This window comes from Sinohyriopsis cumingii, chromosome 17 (genome assembly GCF_028554795.1).
Source record: "Sinohyriopsis cumingii isolate HCF-2022 chromosome 17, ASM2855479v2, whole genome shotgun sequence".
NCBI classification, from domain to species: Eukaryota; Metazoa; Mollusca; class Bivalvia; order Unionida; family Unionidae; genus Sinohyriopsis; species Sinohyriopsis cumingii.
In genome coordinates this window covers 95,966,454-95,984,629 of record NC_142977.1, presented here as the reverse complement: position 1 = coordinate 95,984,629, position 18,176 = coordinate 95,966,454, and the positions used below count along the sequence as shown (strand labels likewise).

The 18,176-nt window shown below is 36.0% G+C and overlaps 1 protein-coding gene across 1 annotated transcript in view; it reads left to right on the top strand.

Annotated features, from left to right (window-relative positions):
* Positions 1 to 60: 60 nt before the first annotated feature.
* LOC149779477 (formin-like protein) overlaps positions 61 to 18,176 on the top strand; it is a 130,152-nt gene continuing 112,036 nt past the window's right edge. The window contains exons 1-2 of the mRNA XM_089940167.1: positions 61 to 450; positions 4,411 to 4,494. Coding sequence (XP_089796293.1) covers positions 310 to 450; positions 4,411 to 4,494 — 225 coding nt within the window. The 5' untranslated portion in view covers positions 61 to 309. The remainder of the gene's footprint in view (positions 451 to 4,410; positions 4,495 to 18,176) is intronic.

Genomic DNA, 18,176 nt, shown 5'->3' with positions numbered 1-18,176 from the left:
ATAATGTACATATCTTGGCACAACCAGTCTCGAAATTTACCTCTCGCGAGATGAAACGGGATGACTCAGTGGGAGCCGAACATCATCTTCCCGATGTCCCATTGTTTTTGAGATAATGATTAGAACAATAATGTGTCTTAGATAATACCACGAATATGGTTTGAATTTGCAGCGCTGTACAGTCAAAGCTGTCCGTTAGGATGTGAAATATTAACTCGAACAAGAACAAACGTTTATACAGTGGACGATAACCCCCCTGTCAGTCGATTGGGCTGAGAGCGGGGGTTGGGTGACATTAAAGAGCAGACTATGGGCAATGGGGACAGTTCCATGTCGCAGCGGGACTCTCGCTTTCGTCACCACCATAACGATCTAAGGAACACTACCATGCCGATTCGGCTCCCGATGCCCGACTCCAATGAGTTGGAGAGGAGGTTCACCAAAGTTCTGGTAAGTGGTCGCTGCAAAAATATAAACGGGAATATTTGTTTGTTTCAGCTGGTGCAGAAGATAGCGATTAAGCAACACTTTACAGTCCCTTTCATCTTTTCATTGGAAAACACAGAAATTAGGCTATAAATGTAAAGAATGATTTTGAAATTGTTGCACAGTTCTCAAAAATACTACTGAATAGAATAGACTATGCATTGAGATTTTTAGAATTGAGACTCCTACTGGGACCACGGGCTCGTATCGTTGCTTACAATTTACCTGTCATACATGTACTATATAATAACTAGTTATTATACAGTACATGTATGAAAGGTAAATTGTAAGCAATCATATGAGTCCCTGTGACTGGGACAAATCAATTAATTACTCGAACTGGTTCAATATCATCAATGCATCAATAAATCACAATATTTTCTCAGGCAATAGTATATTGAAATAAAGACAAAAACTAACAATACAGGGTAATCATTGAATTTTATAAACAACTAAATACAAACTATTCTACAGTTTATCTTTTCTTGTGATGGTTCAATCTTTTCAAATGTAGTAAACAAAGGGTATATAATCTGTGTTGTTTTTTTGCATAAGGTTTGTTTTTGAAGTGATGGAGACAGAAAAATGCTAACTTTTTGTTTTATTACTCCTTGGCAACATCTTGCTATTTGACTTGGTTGCATTTATTAACAGCTTTTTAGCTACACTGGTCATAGACCAGAATAGTGCTATGTCTTACTATCCATATAACAGCCTTGTATAGCATGTCGTTGACATCGGAATGAGTAGTCAAAGTTTCAGGAATGTCTCACACATTTGGCAGCATATATCGACACTCTTCCACTAATTTATGTGTAATTAATATACTTACTGTGCTGTCTTTATCCTGGCGGAATGAAAATATGACACTAGCAAATGGATGCATTTTCATGTTCCATTGACATACAATTGAATTTGTTGCAATGAGACGGTAGTCGAGGTATGCCGAAGTATGTTTAAATCAGTTCATGTGGCAGATATGTTTCTTGAATGAAACGAAACATTGCTTTACAGTTCCAATAGGCATAATATATTTTTATTTGGTTCGTTAAAGAATAATATTTCAACTTAACCCGATTTTGGCATTCCCGGCTTTCATCACTTTCCAGTCAGCTGAAATGTAGGCCAACAAAACTTGAAAACAGGTCCATTTCGTTTGTGAGAATTTGAATTTATTAGAGAAAAGACACAGAATAAGTAAAGTCTGACTAAAACATTATGACTTTGTAGAAGAGCGCAGTTATTTTAATTGCCAGTTGTGTGATATATTCCTGAAAATTTGACTTTTGTTTCGATGTTACACAGAGCTGTTAGTTAGGCAATAAGACCCTGACACCCAAAACATAAATATCAGCGACAAGGTCTTACATGTAGGACTAAGACCAGAAGAGCTTAAAGGATTAACTTGTGTCTCTCGCCTGTCCATTGTCCATCCAGTAACACAAATTTGTTATCACTACTCCTCCTAAAATATGTATGGTCTTGGCATCAAACTTTACACACATTCATCAGACAGTCTGTATGGTCCTAAAAGGCTGCCATCACAGACATCTTGAAAATTTTGTCATCTATATGGGGTTTCACTACAAGACTTCTTATGGTGTCTACTTGGTCCAAAATGAAAATGGTGCTGATCTCACATATGGCCATCATGGCAGCAATCGTGAACAGTTTTGTTATTGCTAATCCTCCTGAATGGATGGTTATATCATCATAAAGGTTTTCCTAATGTCTTATGATGTTTGCTTGGTTCTAAATGAAAATGGTGTTGATCTGATGTCAATATAGCCACCACAGTGGCCATCTTGAAAATCTTATTGCTACTCATTCTACTTGGATGGCCATATCATGTTTTTTAATACTAAAATACTTATTATGAATAATAAAACTAGTGTCTACCTAAAGTCCAATACGGCCACCATGGTAGCTTTCTTGAAAATCATGTTATCACTACTCCTTTTGAACTGAAAGTCATTGAAATGGGGATTTCACCAAAGGACTTCATTTAATGTCAAGTTAGTGAGTCATAAATATAAATTATGCCAGTGTGAGGTCTAATATGGCTTCCACATTGGCCATCTTTAAAATCTTCTTATCACTGCTCCTCCAGAAATGTAAAGTCATATTCATATTCTTATTTATATTTGATTTAATTGTTTGTAAGTTTTAATTTTTTATTCCATTACTTGCTATTTTAATGTAAATTTATTTACTGGAATAGAGTTCAGTTCTGACTGATTTTTTTGTATTTTTGATGTAAACAACTGTATAGAAACATTGTATCTAATTCTGACCTAGTTCCTGACCTTGATTCAGAACCAGTGATATTTTGTAGTAAACAACTTTTTAAAATAATTCTTTCTCAGAGTAAGATTCATCAAGGAGAATCAAGGCTATACTTGGACTACGCGTTAAATAACATGTATCAATTAAGATCTTCCCATATCTGGACATATGTTTTGCATTGTAGCTAGAATTATTGTTTATGTTTTGAGAAATATTAGTCATTCTTGCCTAACACTTGAGAAGTTAAAGTGTTTCATGTTGTGACCAGTTTTGGGTTAATTATTTTTTCTTCAGTTTATTTGAATTTCAAGTTTGTTTTCCCTGGAAATACTAGTGCTGTAAATAAACTCTTGGACAAGGACAGTTGTCAAAATGTATACAGAATTCAAAATGGAATATTATTTTCTGTGATTCAGCGAAGAACTGTTGACACATCAGTATGTCATTGACCACATAATATGTCATCACCTTCCATTTTGGATTTCATCAGGATTTGAACTCTGTTTCTTTAGGACTTTTTGTTTCTAGGAATTTAGTTTTTTAATTCTTGGATTATTTTTGGATTTAATTCATAAAACCATAAGTTCTTTTTCTCATTTTTACCTTGTTTTTTCTAGGAAAATAAATTATTTGTTAAAATTTACAAAGCTTTTTGTTTTCATTCTTTTCTTGTTACTTTTTGTAAGAGCCTGAAACATAACTATATGTTGTTTTCACTAGAAGAATTTTATGATGTCTGATAGGTCCTAAATTAAATGGTACTTGTACCACTGAGGTCCAATATGACTGCCAAAGTGGTCATCTTGTTGTCACTGCTCCTCCAGAATGAAAAGTTGTATTGACTTGATGTTTACACCAGAAGACTTCTTATGATGAGTTAATTCTAACTGAGAAGGATGACAGTCTGATGTCTAATTTGGCCATCTTGAAAACATTGTCATTTTGATATGGGGTTATATAGTGTTCTTGGGAGAGATGGTGGATGGGGTGTAGAAAGTGACTCTTTGATTCTTTTATCCACGAGCATTGTAAATTGAAATGGATAAAATCTTTATTCATTGGAGTACCCTTTTTGGATATTATTTTCTCTACTGGGTTGTATAGTTGTATTTTGGTCATTAGATTACAGTACCATTTTTAAATATTATTTTCTGTATTTTATATGCTCCACCTAGGGGAATAGACGGTTGCCCTTTTCCATTCTTCCATAATTTTGGTTCAGTTTTGCATTTAGGTATTTTTCTAGAAACTGGACCGTTCCGGTGGCCTAGTGGTTAGAGCGTCCGCTTCTGATGTGGAAGGTCATGGGTTCGATCCCCGGCCGAGTCATACCAAAGACTTACAAAAATGGTGCTAACAGCTGCCTCGCTTGGCGCTCAGCATTAAGAGGTTAGGTTAGGACTGGTCGGCCTGGTTTCAGGATAATGTGACTGGGTACGACATCATGCTACATGTCTGCGGCATGATGCCCCAGCACTAGACATCACTATAAACTGCCACGTTGCAGACATTGTAGTGATATGATGGAAAAATTGTTAAAAATCCAAATCACAACACAACACATTCTAGAAACTGTTATAGTTTATCCATTACATGTTTGTTTCACCTCTGCTAACCTGATTGTATTGTTTATTTCAGACCTCCATGGATCTACCACCAGATAAAGCTAAGGTTTTGAAAAACTATGATGATGAGAAGAAGTGGGACCTAATTTGTGATCAGGTAATTGAAACTACGGTAGAATGTTCAGGGCCTGAAATTTATTGTTGTCCAAAGTCTGATGATGTTTTGTTTTGGTCCCAGAGCTATTGTATATTATCAGCACGGTCTTTAATATCTATTAGATGTTTCTTTAAATATGTGCTAAATTTTTCTAATCTTCAATGCGATGTGAGTCAATCATCTGATAGGGAGAACCAAATTTAATTCCCAAAGAAATGAAATCAATTTACACATTATACAGGACTCATCTTACATTGATGATGTTTCTTTAATAGACGTGGAATATATTGACTCCTTGCTTGGTGACTTGTTTTGAAAATTGGTGACAAAATATTGAGGTTGGCTGTTTATTTAGCAACGGGTTTTTTCAAGTCAGCACCATCCCTGATACCTGTTTCTTGCTCTGAAGAAAATTGTAGAAGGGCGCTGATCCCCCTTTCCTACCTGTTCACTGAGTATAAATGTCTGGTTAAATCTATTTTATGGCTACTCGCATTATGCTAAGATTTTCATTATAAAATATGATTAGAGGCTAAGCATTTTTTTTGATAGTCATGCTAAGTGGAAATGGATTTTTTGTATGGCATTCATGGTAAAAAGAACTGTAAAAATATTTTATGATTGAATATGCTTTAAAGATTGCAGATTTCAGAATTTTCAGTTCGCATTAATTTTATTATTTCTCATTTGGGCTTTGTTTATGTTTGTGCCCAGTAGTATATATTCTCATGTTAGACTTGGTTGTTGGACCAGTGCTTTGCTTATGTGGATATGGGCAGTGTAGGATCATACTGGTTCTGGACCAGTGAGTCAAAAATGAAATTTATAGGCCCTGTTTTTCTCTTCGAAACCAGAACCGTTTCTTAAGTGCTTTCACTGACTCTGCTCCTCTAGTTCCTGATTCTAGAAACTCTGTTTATATAAATTTATCTTTGCAACCCTTGGGTCATCCTGCAGTGAATCATTCAACAACAGTAAAAGTTATGTAGACATAATTATGTTCAGGTATTGGTAGGAAATACTAGTTTAAAGGTTTGTCAGTAGATATTGATAAGTGAAATTATTACTGATAGGTTTATGTTTATGTAGACCATTTTATTGGGTTAAGACACGGGGAAAAAGAAACCACATCTAGTAGTTAAATTTCCTTACTGACCATGTTTCTGATACCATGATACAGAATTCTCAATAGTCTACCACACTAGTGACATTTACAGTTGCTGTACCTGTTACAGCAGGGCTGAGCAAATCCCATAGCCCGACGTCCCGGACTAGTCATTTTTGAAGTCGGGCAAGTAAAATTTTCCAAGTCGCTAGTCTTGGACAAGTGATTTTTAAAAAAGTCAGGCTAGTCCTTATTTTCGTGCTTTAGTCACTATATCTGCCTTTATTTGGCCAATCATGCCCTCTGGGCGTACTGAATACTTGATTCTACCCCTCTTCGTGTATACATTTACATCCTTTTACCGCTTGACTGCATATTGGGCTAAGCAACCAAATTATCGGCAAATCAAAACACATCAAACAAAAGAAAGCCAGTATGAGTTTACTCAATCTAGATCATAACGAGCGGCTCACTATGATTTTAATCCAGCGAGTCAGTGTAATTAAATTAATGAAAGGTACTTTACCGACATCAGTGTTGGTTTCCTTTATGAACTGATTAAATGACAGTAATGATTCTTTAATTTATAATTGATTATACAGCTGATTAACTTCCATGTGCGATATTGTGTTTGAAGCGAAACAATTACGCTAATTAATGAGCTGTTTCAGTTCGTATCTAAAAGAGAAAATTGATGTTATGATCACTTTAGAAGTAGTTGTCAAGCAAGCTGATAGTTACTCTGTGGATGAAATGAGTTTGCTAAATTATTTTCGCAAGTAAGGTAATAACAGCGATTCGACGAAGGTAAATTTGTTTGAAAATGGAGGGATAAAACGTATGACGGATACTGAGTGTGCGGTAGCTATTTCTGAGTGTGAACGAGGATTTAGTTCAATGAACTTAATCAAGACTTCTTTAAGGAATTCCTTAAACCAAAAGAGTTTACAAATGCTAATGAACATTTCTGCAAATGGGCCAGAGCTTGAGGACTTTAACCCAGAGACAGCTATCAACTGCTGGCTTAGTGCTGGTGCAGGTGGCAGACATATACATGGACATTTCAAATCCATCAGCTAAAACATATATACATGAACCTGAAGAAGCCAAATGTATAACAACAAATGTTTTTGAAAAATTAAATTCTTTTAAGAAATAATTATGTTGTATATCTTTTTGTTTGTTTTTTCTATGGATTAAGCACATATGTCTCATCAAATCTCGGCAAGTGATTACCATTTTGGGACCAGTGAAAAATAAGGTGGGACTAGTGACGAGTAAGGTGGGACTAGTGAAGAGAAAGGTGGGACTAATGAATTTTCTGAAACCACTTGTCCTGGACTAGTGGTTTTAAAAAAAAATTGCTCAGCCCTGCGTGTTACTAGTTCTGTGTAAATCTTAACAACCAATGAGAACAGCTTATGCCCTTCAGTGCTGACAAGTCAATTACCTGCTGTACCATGCTTCCCTTTTACACCTTTTGACAGCTAATGTATCACATTCCCTCTGGCCTTTGACAATACAAGTGGATGGAATGGTTGAAAGCATGTATTGCATAATAAAAGTGGGGTATACAAATAGAGCTTCATATTGGAGATAACTGCACCCATTAATTGGCACAAAATTTTCCACTTGACCATTCAAAGAATAGGGAAAGATTATGTCATCACATCAGCATAGGCATCCCACCATGGTTAAAGTTTGGGTGCAAGCTGTCAATATCATCTTCAAAAATCAAGCAGGATAAAGATGAAGACAAGCCTGCTGAAGCAGCTCATCCTTGAGGTGATGTTCCCCAGGTGTGAAGGGGTGGGGTGGAGGCTGCAGAAATGATCACACTGTTTCACCTTCATCAGAGTATAATGGGGCAGTTCCTAATAAAGCTTATATTGTTGGGGGGGAGGGAGTGGAGATTGGCAACTAACACAAACTGTTCCCTTTAGCAAGGTAGGGGTGCCACTGAGGAACATTCTCCTGGGTACCCTGAACCCTTGTGTTTCCACTAGTTGCCTTGGATCCCAGAGTTTGATGCTGGAATTCCAATCAAGATTAAAGGAAGAGGTTTGTAGCTCTATATGTGCAAAAAGTGACGATTCTTCAGATCTAGAATGTGATTTGCTATCTGATGTAATTTTATAGGTAGATGGCAAAATCTTAAGCAGAGTGTAAAAAGCCTTAATTGGAAAGATACATTAGTCAAGAGGTATCCATCAAAGGTTGAACTGATGCATGTACAAAATTAGATATATTTAATATCGTGAACCCAGTGTTGCACTTTGAGCACAGAACTTCCTATGTCCCCCAAAACAATGGCTGCTATGCACACAATGTCTGTGCTCTTCCATCAGGAGAAATAAAGAAACAAATACTCCTACTACTTTTTCATTGTGCACATTCATCGACATCTCTGTTAGTGCTAGCAATGGCCATAGTTTCTAAAGACAATAAACACTACAGGATGGGAATATCTATTTTAAATAATGTATTTGGCAATTAAAACATTTAAGGTTTGTGGTGCATCAGATCACCTCTGCATTATATGCCATCTTGACGTATCAGTCCCTAACCCTCCACCTTTATCTGCTACTAAGAGAAATCTCCGTCTGATAAATAGAACCAAACTAATGCATGACATCCAAGCAAACCTAACAACTTGCTTACCTCCTACAACAGAACAACTCGATAACTGCCTGCATTCATTGCTTGACAAACATGCCCCAACTACCAGGTGCAGAGTATCAGTTCAGAAGTGTTCTCCATGGTATAGCAGTGTTAAGGACCAGCTTCGCACTGCTAAAAGAGATTGCCGTAAAGCTGAGAGGCTTTGACTTTCCACCAGACTCACTATTCATAAGCAAATCTATGAAGCCGCTAAGAAAAATGTCACAGATATAGTCCATGCAGCGAAATCAGCCCACTATACTACTAAGATTATGGAAAGTTCCAGCTGCAAAGAGCTCTTCGAGATTCCTAACAAGCTAATGTCAAGGAACAAATGTATACCATTCCTTCTCTCCAGTCGACCTTCCGGACATGTTTGCAAATTTCTTCCGCGACAAAGTACAAACCATTAGAGATAAGCTTGACACCACAATTTCCATTGACTTGTGATCACCATACAGTTGGGATACAGAATTTGAGCGGCAACCATTAGCATCATTTGAACCTGTCTCTATGGATTTTGTACGTACAATCCTGATGAAGAGTGCACCAAAATCATGTGAACTTGATCCAATTCCTACATCACTGCTGCTTGAGTGCTTAGATCCAGTATTGCCTTCACTAACTGATGTTATTAATACCTCTCTCTCATCCGGGGAATTCCCATCATTTTTCAAAATTGCCATTGTAAAGCCTCTGCTGAAGAAACCAACACTCGACCATAACGATTTAAAGAACTACCGCCCAGTTTCTAATCTCCCATTCATATAAAAAATCTTAGAAAAGGTTGTTCTATCCCAGCTTGTATCTCATCTGAATTCAAACAGTCTTACAATCTGCATATCGCCCTTGCCACAGTATTGAAACTACTCTTCTAAAAGTAGTTAATGACATTCTCTCTGCTTTGGATAGCGGAAAGATTACAGTCCTCACCCTCCTTGATTTTTCTGCAGCATTTGACACAATAGACCATGATATATTACTTCACCGTCTCCAGCATGTATTTGGCATTCATGATACAGCCTTACTGTGGTTCAAGTCCTACTTGGTCAACAGGACACAACTTGTGTCTGCAAATGGAATACACTCCAGCCCAGTTAATCTATGTTGTGGTGTTCCACAGGGGTTCGTTCTTGGATCTGTTCTCTTCATTCTATACACTCAGCTGCTCTCAAGTGTCATAGATCATCATCCAGTGTCTCACCAATTGTACGCTGATGACTCCCAAATATACAAATCTAGTCACCCAGCTGAAGTTGATGCTACCATCCATGGTGTAGAGAGGTGCATTTCTGATGTGAAATCATGGATGACATGTAACAAGCTGCAAATGAATGATGATAAAACTGAGGCCATTCTGATCACAACACAAAGACTTTCTCATTCACATCCTTTACCTCAAACAATAAATATCAGCAACACCAACATCAAGTTCACACAATCAGTGAGAAACCTAGGTGTTACTCTGGACAGTTCTCTCACATTGCACCAACATGTCATGAACATATGCAAGGCTGCATATCTTGAGCTGAGATGCATCAGCTCAATTCGCAAATATCTTTCAGTTGATGCCACTAAAACACTTGTGTGTTCATTAGTACTTTCAAGACTGTACTATTGTAACTCAATTCTGTCTGGATCATCTCAGTATCTACTCCAGAAACTTCAAAAAAGTTCAAAACACAGCTGCTCGGATAATACTTAAGAGTACCATGATCAGAGCACACCTCCCCGCTGCTCTGTACCCTACACTGGCTATCCATTCGATCCAGAATCAAACACAAAATTTGTTCTCTGTGCTACGTTTCACAGACGGACTCCAGTCCAACATACCTTTCCAACCTCACCCATGTGTACACACCAGCAAGATACTTATGCTCCTCTTCTGACAATCGTATACTCATTATTCCCACTATGAAAACAAAGTCATATGGACAGCGTTCTTTTGCATACCAGGGCCCAGCAACGTGGAATGAATTGCCCACTGAACTTAGACACAAAGACACAGTGATCCCATTCAAGAGTGCTCTTAAAACTCACTTATTTCGACTGCAAGAACAAACTTAAAGACCTAATAATGTTTCCTACCTTAAATATTTTCAGCATGTTTTTTTATGTTTTCTAATTTCATGGTGTTTGTTTTCTAATCATATCATTATATTCGTTTTTTATGGTATAGATGTTGTCTAATGTTGTAAAGCGCTTAGAGCTTCTAAAGATTAGGTGCTATACAAAGTCCTCATTATTATTATTATTATCTGCTGACTTTGAATATAAAGTCTTTTTAACAGCTGCTGTTGTAACATATGTTCAAGGTTAAAGGCACAACTCTGGTAGAGAAGATGTAATTTATGTCATTTATTGTTTTATTTTTTATTAATGACACAATTAGTCATTTAATGTATGAATTACAAAAGTTAAAAATTAATTCAGAAAAAATGGGAATTATTACTATATAATAAATACTGGTGGATAATCAGAGAGATAAATTCAATAGTGCAGCTCCTTTCAGTTGAATCAGATAGTCAGGTGTTAACATTTCAGCATTTTAAAAAACAGTTGTTGCAATCATTGTATGTAAGTGTCCAAGGAAAAGAGGATAGTACAGTATTGATGATAAATTTGAGGTGGCAAAACTGTCAGAGTATATAAGTTTATCTCTTTTGGCATCTTAATCTTGCGATTCATACTCGTCCCTATTGCTGTTCTTACAGAATGGATTGTTTAATCAACATTTGGTTTTCACTGAAAGGCTTATTATGATGTCTAGATCAACTTAAATGAAAATGGTACTGATCGGACATTCTTGAAAATCTTGTTGCTCTTCTTGGTGAATGGCACATCATATAAGCATGGCATTTTCACATGCAGATTTCTTATGGTGTCTAGTCAGTCTTAAATATGGTGCTGACCTGGTATCTAATGTGGCCATCTTGAAAATATTCACTATTTTGCTTGGTGGAAATTCACATTAGGTGTCTAGATGAGACTGAATGAAAAAGGTGTTGATTTGACTTCCATTATGGCCACCAAGGGAGCTATCTTGAACATCTTGTTATTACTATTTCTTCTAAATTGAAAGCCATGTCAAGACTATTTTTATCTAGTAGTTAGTGCTGAATAAAAATGGTACCAATCTGACATCAAATATAGCTGTTTTGGCAGCCATCCTGAAAATTGTGTTGTCGTTAGTAGAAAGTCATATTAACATGGAGTTTTAACCAAAATACATTTTTCTGCATCAAGTTGGTCCTACCCCTTCCCTCCAACAGATGATCATGATCACCAAGTCCTAAATGAAATGGTGTCAGTTATACATAAAGGGGCTACCATGATGACTGTCTTAAACTCTTGTAATCACTACTCCCCTGACGTCATTTTCACCTGAACACTTCTAATGATGTCTACTTTGTCCTAAATGAAAATGGTGCCAATTTAAAATAGAACATGTGTACCACAGCAAATTAATTTTAAAAACCTTACTGCTGATGAATATCATGAGATTGTTTCAACACTTGACAATTAAAAGTAAGAAATCTTGAATTCCTGGAAATTCTCTTTACCAAGCAGACCATCAGTACCTTTCAGAGACTTTTGGTTTTATTTATTATACAGATGCAAACCTTACATCCATAATATTGCATTTGAAACAAAACAGTTATGCTAATTAAGGAACAGTGTCCATTCAGATTTTTGAAGTGGGGTCATCTGTACTCTTATGCCTTCCCTCTCCCCCTTTGAAAATACCACAGGTTCATGACCAAGTTAGGACCACCAGTGCTCATTGTAAATAAAAATAAATTAATTTACAGTATACCATATCTGTTATTATTACATGTACATAAATTTATGTTAATGCTTTGCAATTCAGTGATTGTAGAAATGTGTTTATCTATACCATTTATAGGTTTCTTATTAGTATATCACTGTTGTAAATAATTTTGAGGAAGTGAGTCGTTATTTCTTACTTCCGTTTATTCCATCTTATCAGCAGGTCAGGAAGGCAAACAAATTCAACTGTGCACTTGACTCTCAAGTTCCCATCAGCTAAATATACAGGAATAACAGGAGCCGCACCTTTTTATGTCACAAAGTAATGTACTGATTAAAGATACAAGCAAGGAGTCTTCAAAATGACCATCAGTCTGTTGCTGTTGTATTTGTCACAGGACCATCAAATGTTGGTCCATCAGACTGATGGTTAATCCTGTGCAACAACAGTGAAACCATGTAAATTAAATAAAATCGTGGGGTGGGGGTTGGTTTAAAAAATACTTTTCTATTTTCTGTGTTGAAATGGGCAGACATCATATATTTGCCGGTCCAGTCAAATGTTAAAGCTGAAATGTCAGTAGTTTCTGATAAAATCTCATGTATTTACTTGTGTTTTACTCTGTGATTGGCAGAAAATCAAGAAGTCATCAAAATAGATCAGTATCGGCCAATTATAATGATATTGTGTGTATGTATGTATATGTGTGTTTGTGAGTCAGTTATATGTGACAGTCAGGAAAAACATCAATTGTTTACAATGGAGTATCTTTCTTCTCATTTTGTCATTTTCATGGTGGGTTGTACAGGTTCAATGAAGGACTTTTTATAGGCTGTTTATATTTGCTTTACGCTGTTATGGCAAACCCCATTCTTAGCTGAATATCAAACACTACCTACTAGTTTCTGAAAAAAAGGGACCTTTGGATGTATAAACTGCAAATATTATAAAATTGCACATACATGTACAGTCCTGGACAAATTATGCAATCTACTGTTAAATATGGCCACTGCTACTCACCACAAACCTTCTTCCCAAAACCCGGAATGAAAACTCCTTTCCAAAAAGCAATGAGTAGTATCTGAATAAACTTGACAGAAAACATAATTCTGATCTGCTACGGCGGCTTAGTGGTTAGAGCGTCCGTCTCCAATGCGGGAGGTCGCGGTCAAGTCAAATGAAAGACTTATAAATAGCTGCCTTGCTAGTCGCTCAGTATTAAGAGGTTAGTGTTAGGACTGGTCAGCCTGGTGTCAGGATAATGTGACTGGATGAGACATCGTGCTATATGTCTGGCTACATAAAAGAAAAATTGAAATCATACACACATGCTATAAACTGCCACACTGCAGACATCGTAGTGATATGACTGAAAAATCAAAAACATACACACATACACAGAGTTTCAAGTAATTTTTCAGTCTTAGTCGTGAAAATGTGTTGAATTTTTTTGGGTTGGGTGCAAGGTCAAAGGTCATAAGTAATATTTTGTACTGCATTTATCTTGTAAAGATGTTACTTCAGACAAAAGCAAATCTTTGGGTGGGGGGCAGTCAGTGGTCCCTTGGATATTTGTACATTTTGTATTACCCATGTATCTTACTGTGGCAAAGTTTGGGGTCTTGAACTTGCTATTAACAATTTATAATTTCATGTAAATGTGAAGTACTCTGAAATATCTCCATTTATTACCTTACTTAGGAAGATTGAGTATACCAAGGAATAGACTTTAAACATCAATTTAAACCACCTGTAATAAAATTTTATTAATATTAATATTGTACATATTATTATTATTATTAATAATAATTTTGAGAATCTATTTTATTATCCAAATTGATTTATCATGGGTATCTCAGATAAGTTCAGTTCTCATCATTTAACAGTGGAAAGAAGGAATACATTTTTAAATGATTGTTCTTGCCCTTTAGAGCATCAGTTCCTTTGAGGAACTCTTGTTATGATACAAGTATTTTGTTAAAGTCTGTGCTTATGTTGTACCTGTAGAAATGTTATTGATGGTGGTCTAGGAGGGCTGGAAACATTTTTTTTTCAGGGTTTTAAAAATGTTTTTTGAAAACTTCATAATGATAGATGCACCAATTTGTCTCATTCTGTCAGTCCACTGGTTTCCCAAGCAGCCATAGAACAGATGAATCTACAGTCACTGTACAGTAGAGTAGCAGGTGGTTGTATATATACATTCCTAGGTGGGGTTCTAATTGATGATAAACAACAGTGGTAAGGGTTGTAATATGTTGTCTTAAAGGTGCCTCCTGAAGTTTGAAGCTACAAAGCAAAAGATTCAAGTCTAATGATGAAAGATCCAATCAAAATTTTTCCATGAAAATTGCATATCTAGTTAAAGCACTTTTAACATTGACTTTTCCAACTCATTTACAGAGGAAAGATGTGGTAAACAAGGTTACTTATTAAGGAGTGTTCAGTATCACATTTTGTTCTTGAAGTTTTGTGTGAAAATGAACAGTTTGAAGTGAGGGCTTTCATTGTTTCCGTTTACCCTCATTTATGCTTAAGAGACCCCCCAATTTTTAATTTGACCTCCCAGTTTCATACCAAAGTTTGCTTTATACTCAGACTGACACCAAGTGATTTTTTACCCTCAGTTCTTCACCTCTATGGCTTTAAATGAATAGATTCATCTATGTAGACAAAATGAAAGAGGTCAACACATGTACATGAAGCACATAAACAATCCATTGTATTTCTGATATCTTGACCTCTTTATCTACATGTATTGCCTGTAGCCAGAAATAAACCTCACCATATAAACAAGGCTGGAAGGAAAACACTTGGTAGCTATACTCAGTACTATATCATTATCAAAATTGCCCTAAATGTGACTTGACTGTAGGCCAGCAGTACAAAAATAACCACTCACACTAGTTTTCTTAGTCATATTTAAACTTTTTACTTGTACATGTTTGTACCATATAAGATATGAGGAAATGGTATCTTTTTACTTGCATATGTTTGCACTATATAACTGTATAAGGTCAGTGGAGTTCATGCTATAACTCATTTTCATGTTATCACTTGGGAAGTCATGTTTCTGATCTGATCTTGATCAAACTTAGAACACAAGTTTATATCATCAAGATCTCAGATAAGCTCAAATATGAGATTCATGCATATGAAATTTTCTATCTGTTATTAGATTGGCTGAGTCTGTAGTATTTTCTTTTTGTACATGAAATAAGAAAACAAATTCAAACTTCAATAAATTATTCATTGTATATACAAATATTCTTTGTAGTAAAAAGATATATTTGACTTAGAGTCTAACAGCAGAGCTGTGCATATTAATAATGGGGGAGTTGGGATGGTACAGATTTATTGTCTCTTACTCACACGGTGAATTTCAAACATTAGTGAGTAACAAATGATAAATCATGAATGAGTAATACATCTAATAACTAAGAAACCTTGGTGCATTGCGGACAGATTTGACAGTAGATTGTTAGGTGAAACCCATTCACCTACAGCAACATTAACCTCTTGAATTTAATCACAATAAAATCATGAAACAACTCACTTTTATTATGTGTGAAGGTGAGCGAGAGAGAGAGGAGAGATGAAGCAATAATCTTTTTGTGCATGTGATTGTTGTGTTTTATGTTGATAGTGTTAATTGTGGGTGAGAGAGGGAGGCAATTATAGTGATTTATCTACATTGATAATGTTACCATATATATTCACTTATAAGTCGAATCAAAGATCCTGATTTGTTGTAGCATAATCTGCATGTAAATCAGTGTCTTATGTTGTTTGTTCTGCTATTACTCCTAACAAAATGCATTGACCCAGATCTGCCAGCACATTATGCCATGGCAGATCTTTGGCTATGCAGGTTGCAGTTGGACTCATAAGAGAGTATATATGGTAGTATCGTGTGTAGAAGGGCACTACTCATTTGTTGACAGGCGATATTTCATTGAGTTTGATATCTTTGAATAAACAATTTAGTCCTTCTTTAATTACAATAGCCATTGTCACATCAAAGGCTACATGACTATGCAGAATTAATACAAGCTCATATATAAACTTTGATTCATGTATCTGGTGGAATCTGAGTTACTGTGCCAATAATTTTTAAAGGAAATTTACTGTCCAGGTAAATATGAAGCAGTCAAGGCTACCCAGAGATGGAATAAACTTAGCAAGATTATGAGTGGAGAAAATAAAATAATTACCATTTGGTTGAAAAACGTGATTCTTGGTAACTTTACAGCCAATGCCAATTTTTAAAAAAATAATTGCGATGTTTGTACTTATACATTGCAAACACTACATGCTTTTAACCACAGTATAACACTTTACCAAATTAACATTGTCTCTCTCCCACTCACCTGCCCATTACATTACATAGAAAATTCACTGTCACTTGCAACATCTTGCAAACTATCTGTCTCCCCCACCCACCCAGCATGCACTTGGATATGGTATTGTCCTGATGCACTCTACTGCATGTCATAAGAGACCCTTAAGTGGGTGCCTTACAGTCAAGGGAGATTATGGCATGGCCCTGTGGTCTTTGTACATCATGTTCATCAGCTAACAATTGATTTGTACCGCTTTGGAGTCCATATTTCTGATCCAGTTTCAATCAAACTTGGAATATGGGTTTATTTCTTCCAAATCTCTGACAAATTTGATAATGAACAAGTTCTACAAATATCAGTTATGTGGTAAAAAGTGGTTGGGTTCAATGACACATCGGCACAATACTGGCCATATGGTGCTGATTAATAGTAAAGCCTCATTTAAATAATTGAAGAATTGGAAATATAAAAGATAAAGCCCTCAAATATCAGCATAAAACAGCAAATTATGTAAGTTAACTTGTAAAGATGTAACATTTCTGCTGAAGGTACATGTATATACAATGAAAGATAAAGGCAAGCATGTAAAATAATAAATATATATGACCAATTTTTTTTTTTACATACATCATATTACCTCAAAAAGTTACAGATTGGCAAAAGTGGTTCTGTATAGTGTATCATCATAAAGTTTCTTCATTCAGTTCATGTCTAAGTAACCGCTCCGGTGGCCTGGTGGTTATAACATCCACATCGGATGTGGGAGGTCGTGGTTCGATCCTTGGCCGAGTCATACCAAAGACTTACAAAAATGGTACTAACAGCTGCTTCACTTGGCGCTGAGCATTAAGAGGTTAGTGTTAGGACTGGTTGGCCTAGTGTCAGGATAATGTGACTGGGTGGGACATCATGCTACATGTCTGCGACATGATGCCCCAGTGCAAGACGTCGCTATAAACTGCCACACCGCAGACATCATAGTGACTTGACTGAAAATTGTTAAAGCTATGTTAAAAATCCAAATCACACACACACTCATGTCTAAGTATGTCTCGCAGTGTGGAAGTCAAGTCAACATACTTGGCAAAAATGTGTTCCACTGTCAGAGGTTTTTGTTATTTTGGCCTTAAAATAACATCATACAGTATTTAGGATTTGATGTAGTGAGACAAATAAGAAAACAATGGTGTCTACACCATTGTTTAGTTTAAGACTGCACCCTCTGACCAAATTTCCAGGTCACAGACTTTTCGGTGAGTGATCTCCAGAGTTGACCTAGATGGGGAGAAGTAGTAGTAATTAAATGAATTTTAGCATGTTAAAGTATGATTAGGTAATGTACAGTCAGTACAATACATAATTCAAGAACATTATAAAATCACAATTGTGTGTGTACTGTAAATTTAAATGTCATTGCTTTCTATCGGGGACATGGAGAAGTAATGTTATCTTGGTCCCATTTTCTGTTTAAACATGCCCCATTGTCATTACTTCTTCACAGAAAAGTTACATGTATTTGATGGTGTCTCTACTGTCCTCAATAAAAATGCATAATTCCACTTTTATACTAGCAGCTAGACACTCTAAAAAGCATCGTTTATGGTCAACTAACCAGGTAACGTAAGCATTCAGCTGTTTAGGTGAAATATTGTTTTCTTCTTCTTCCATGCTTCTATGTTTGATTTGGAGATGGGATCAGTAAATACTGATGCTTTTCTTTATTTTAGAAAAAAATGTTGAATGATTGGTGATAACTTTTTGACATATAACGAAAGATTTCAAGGTAACCAAATCAGTATCT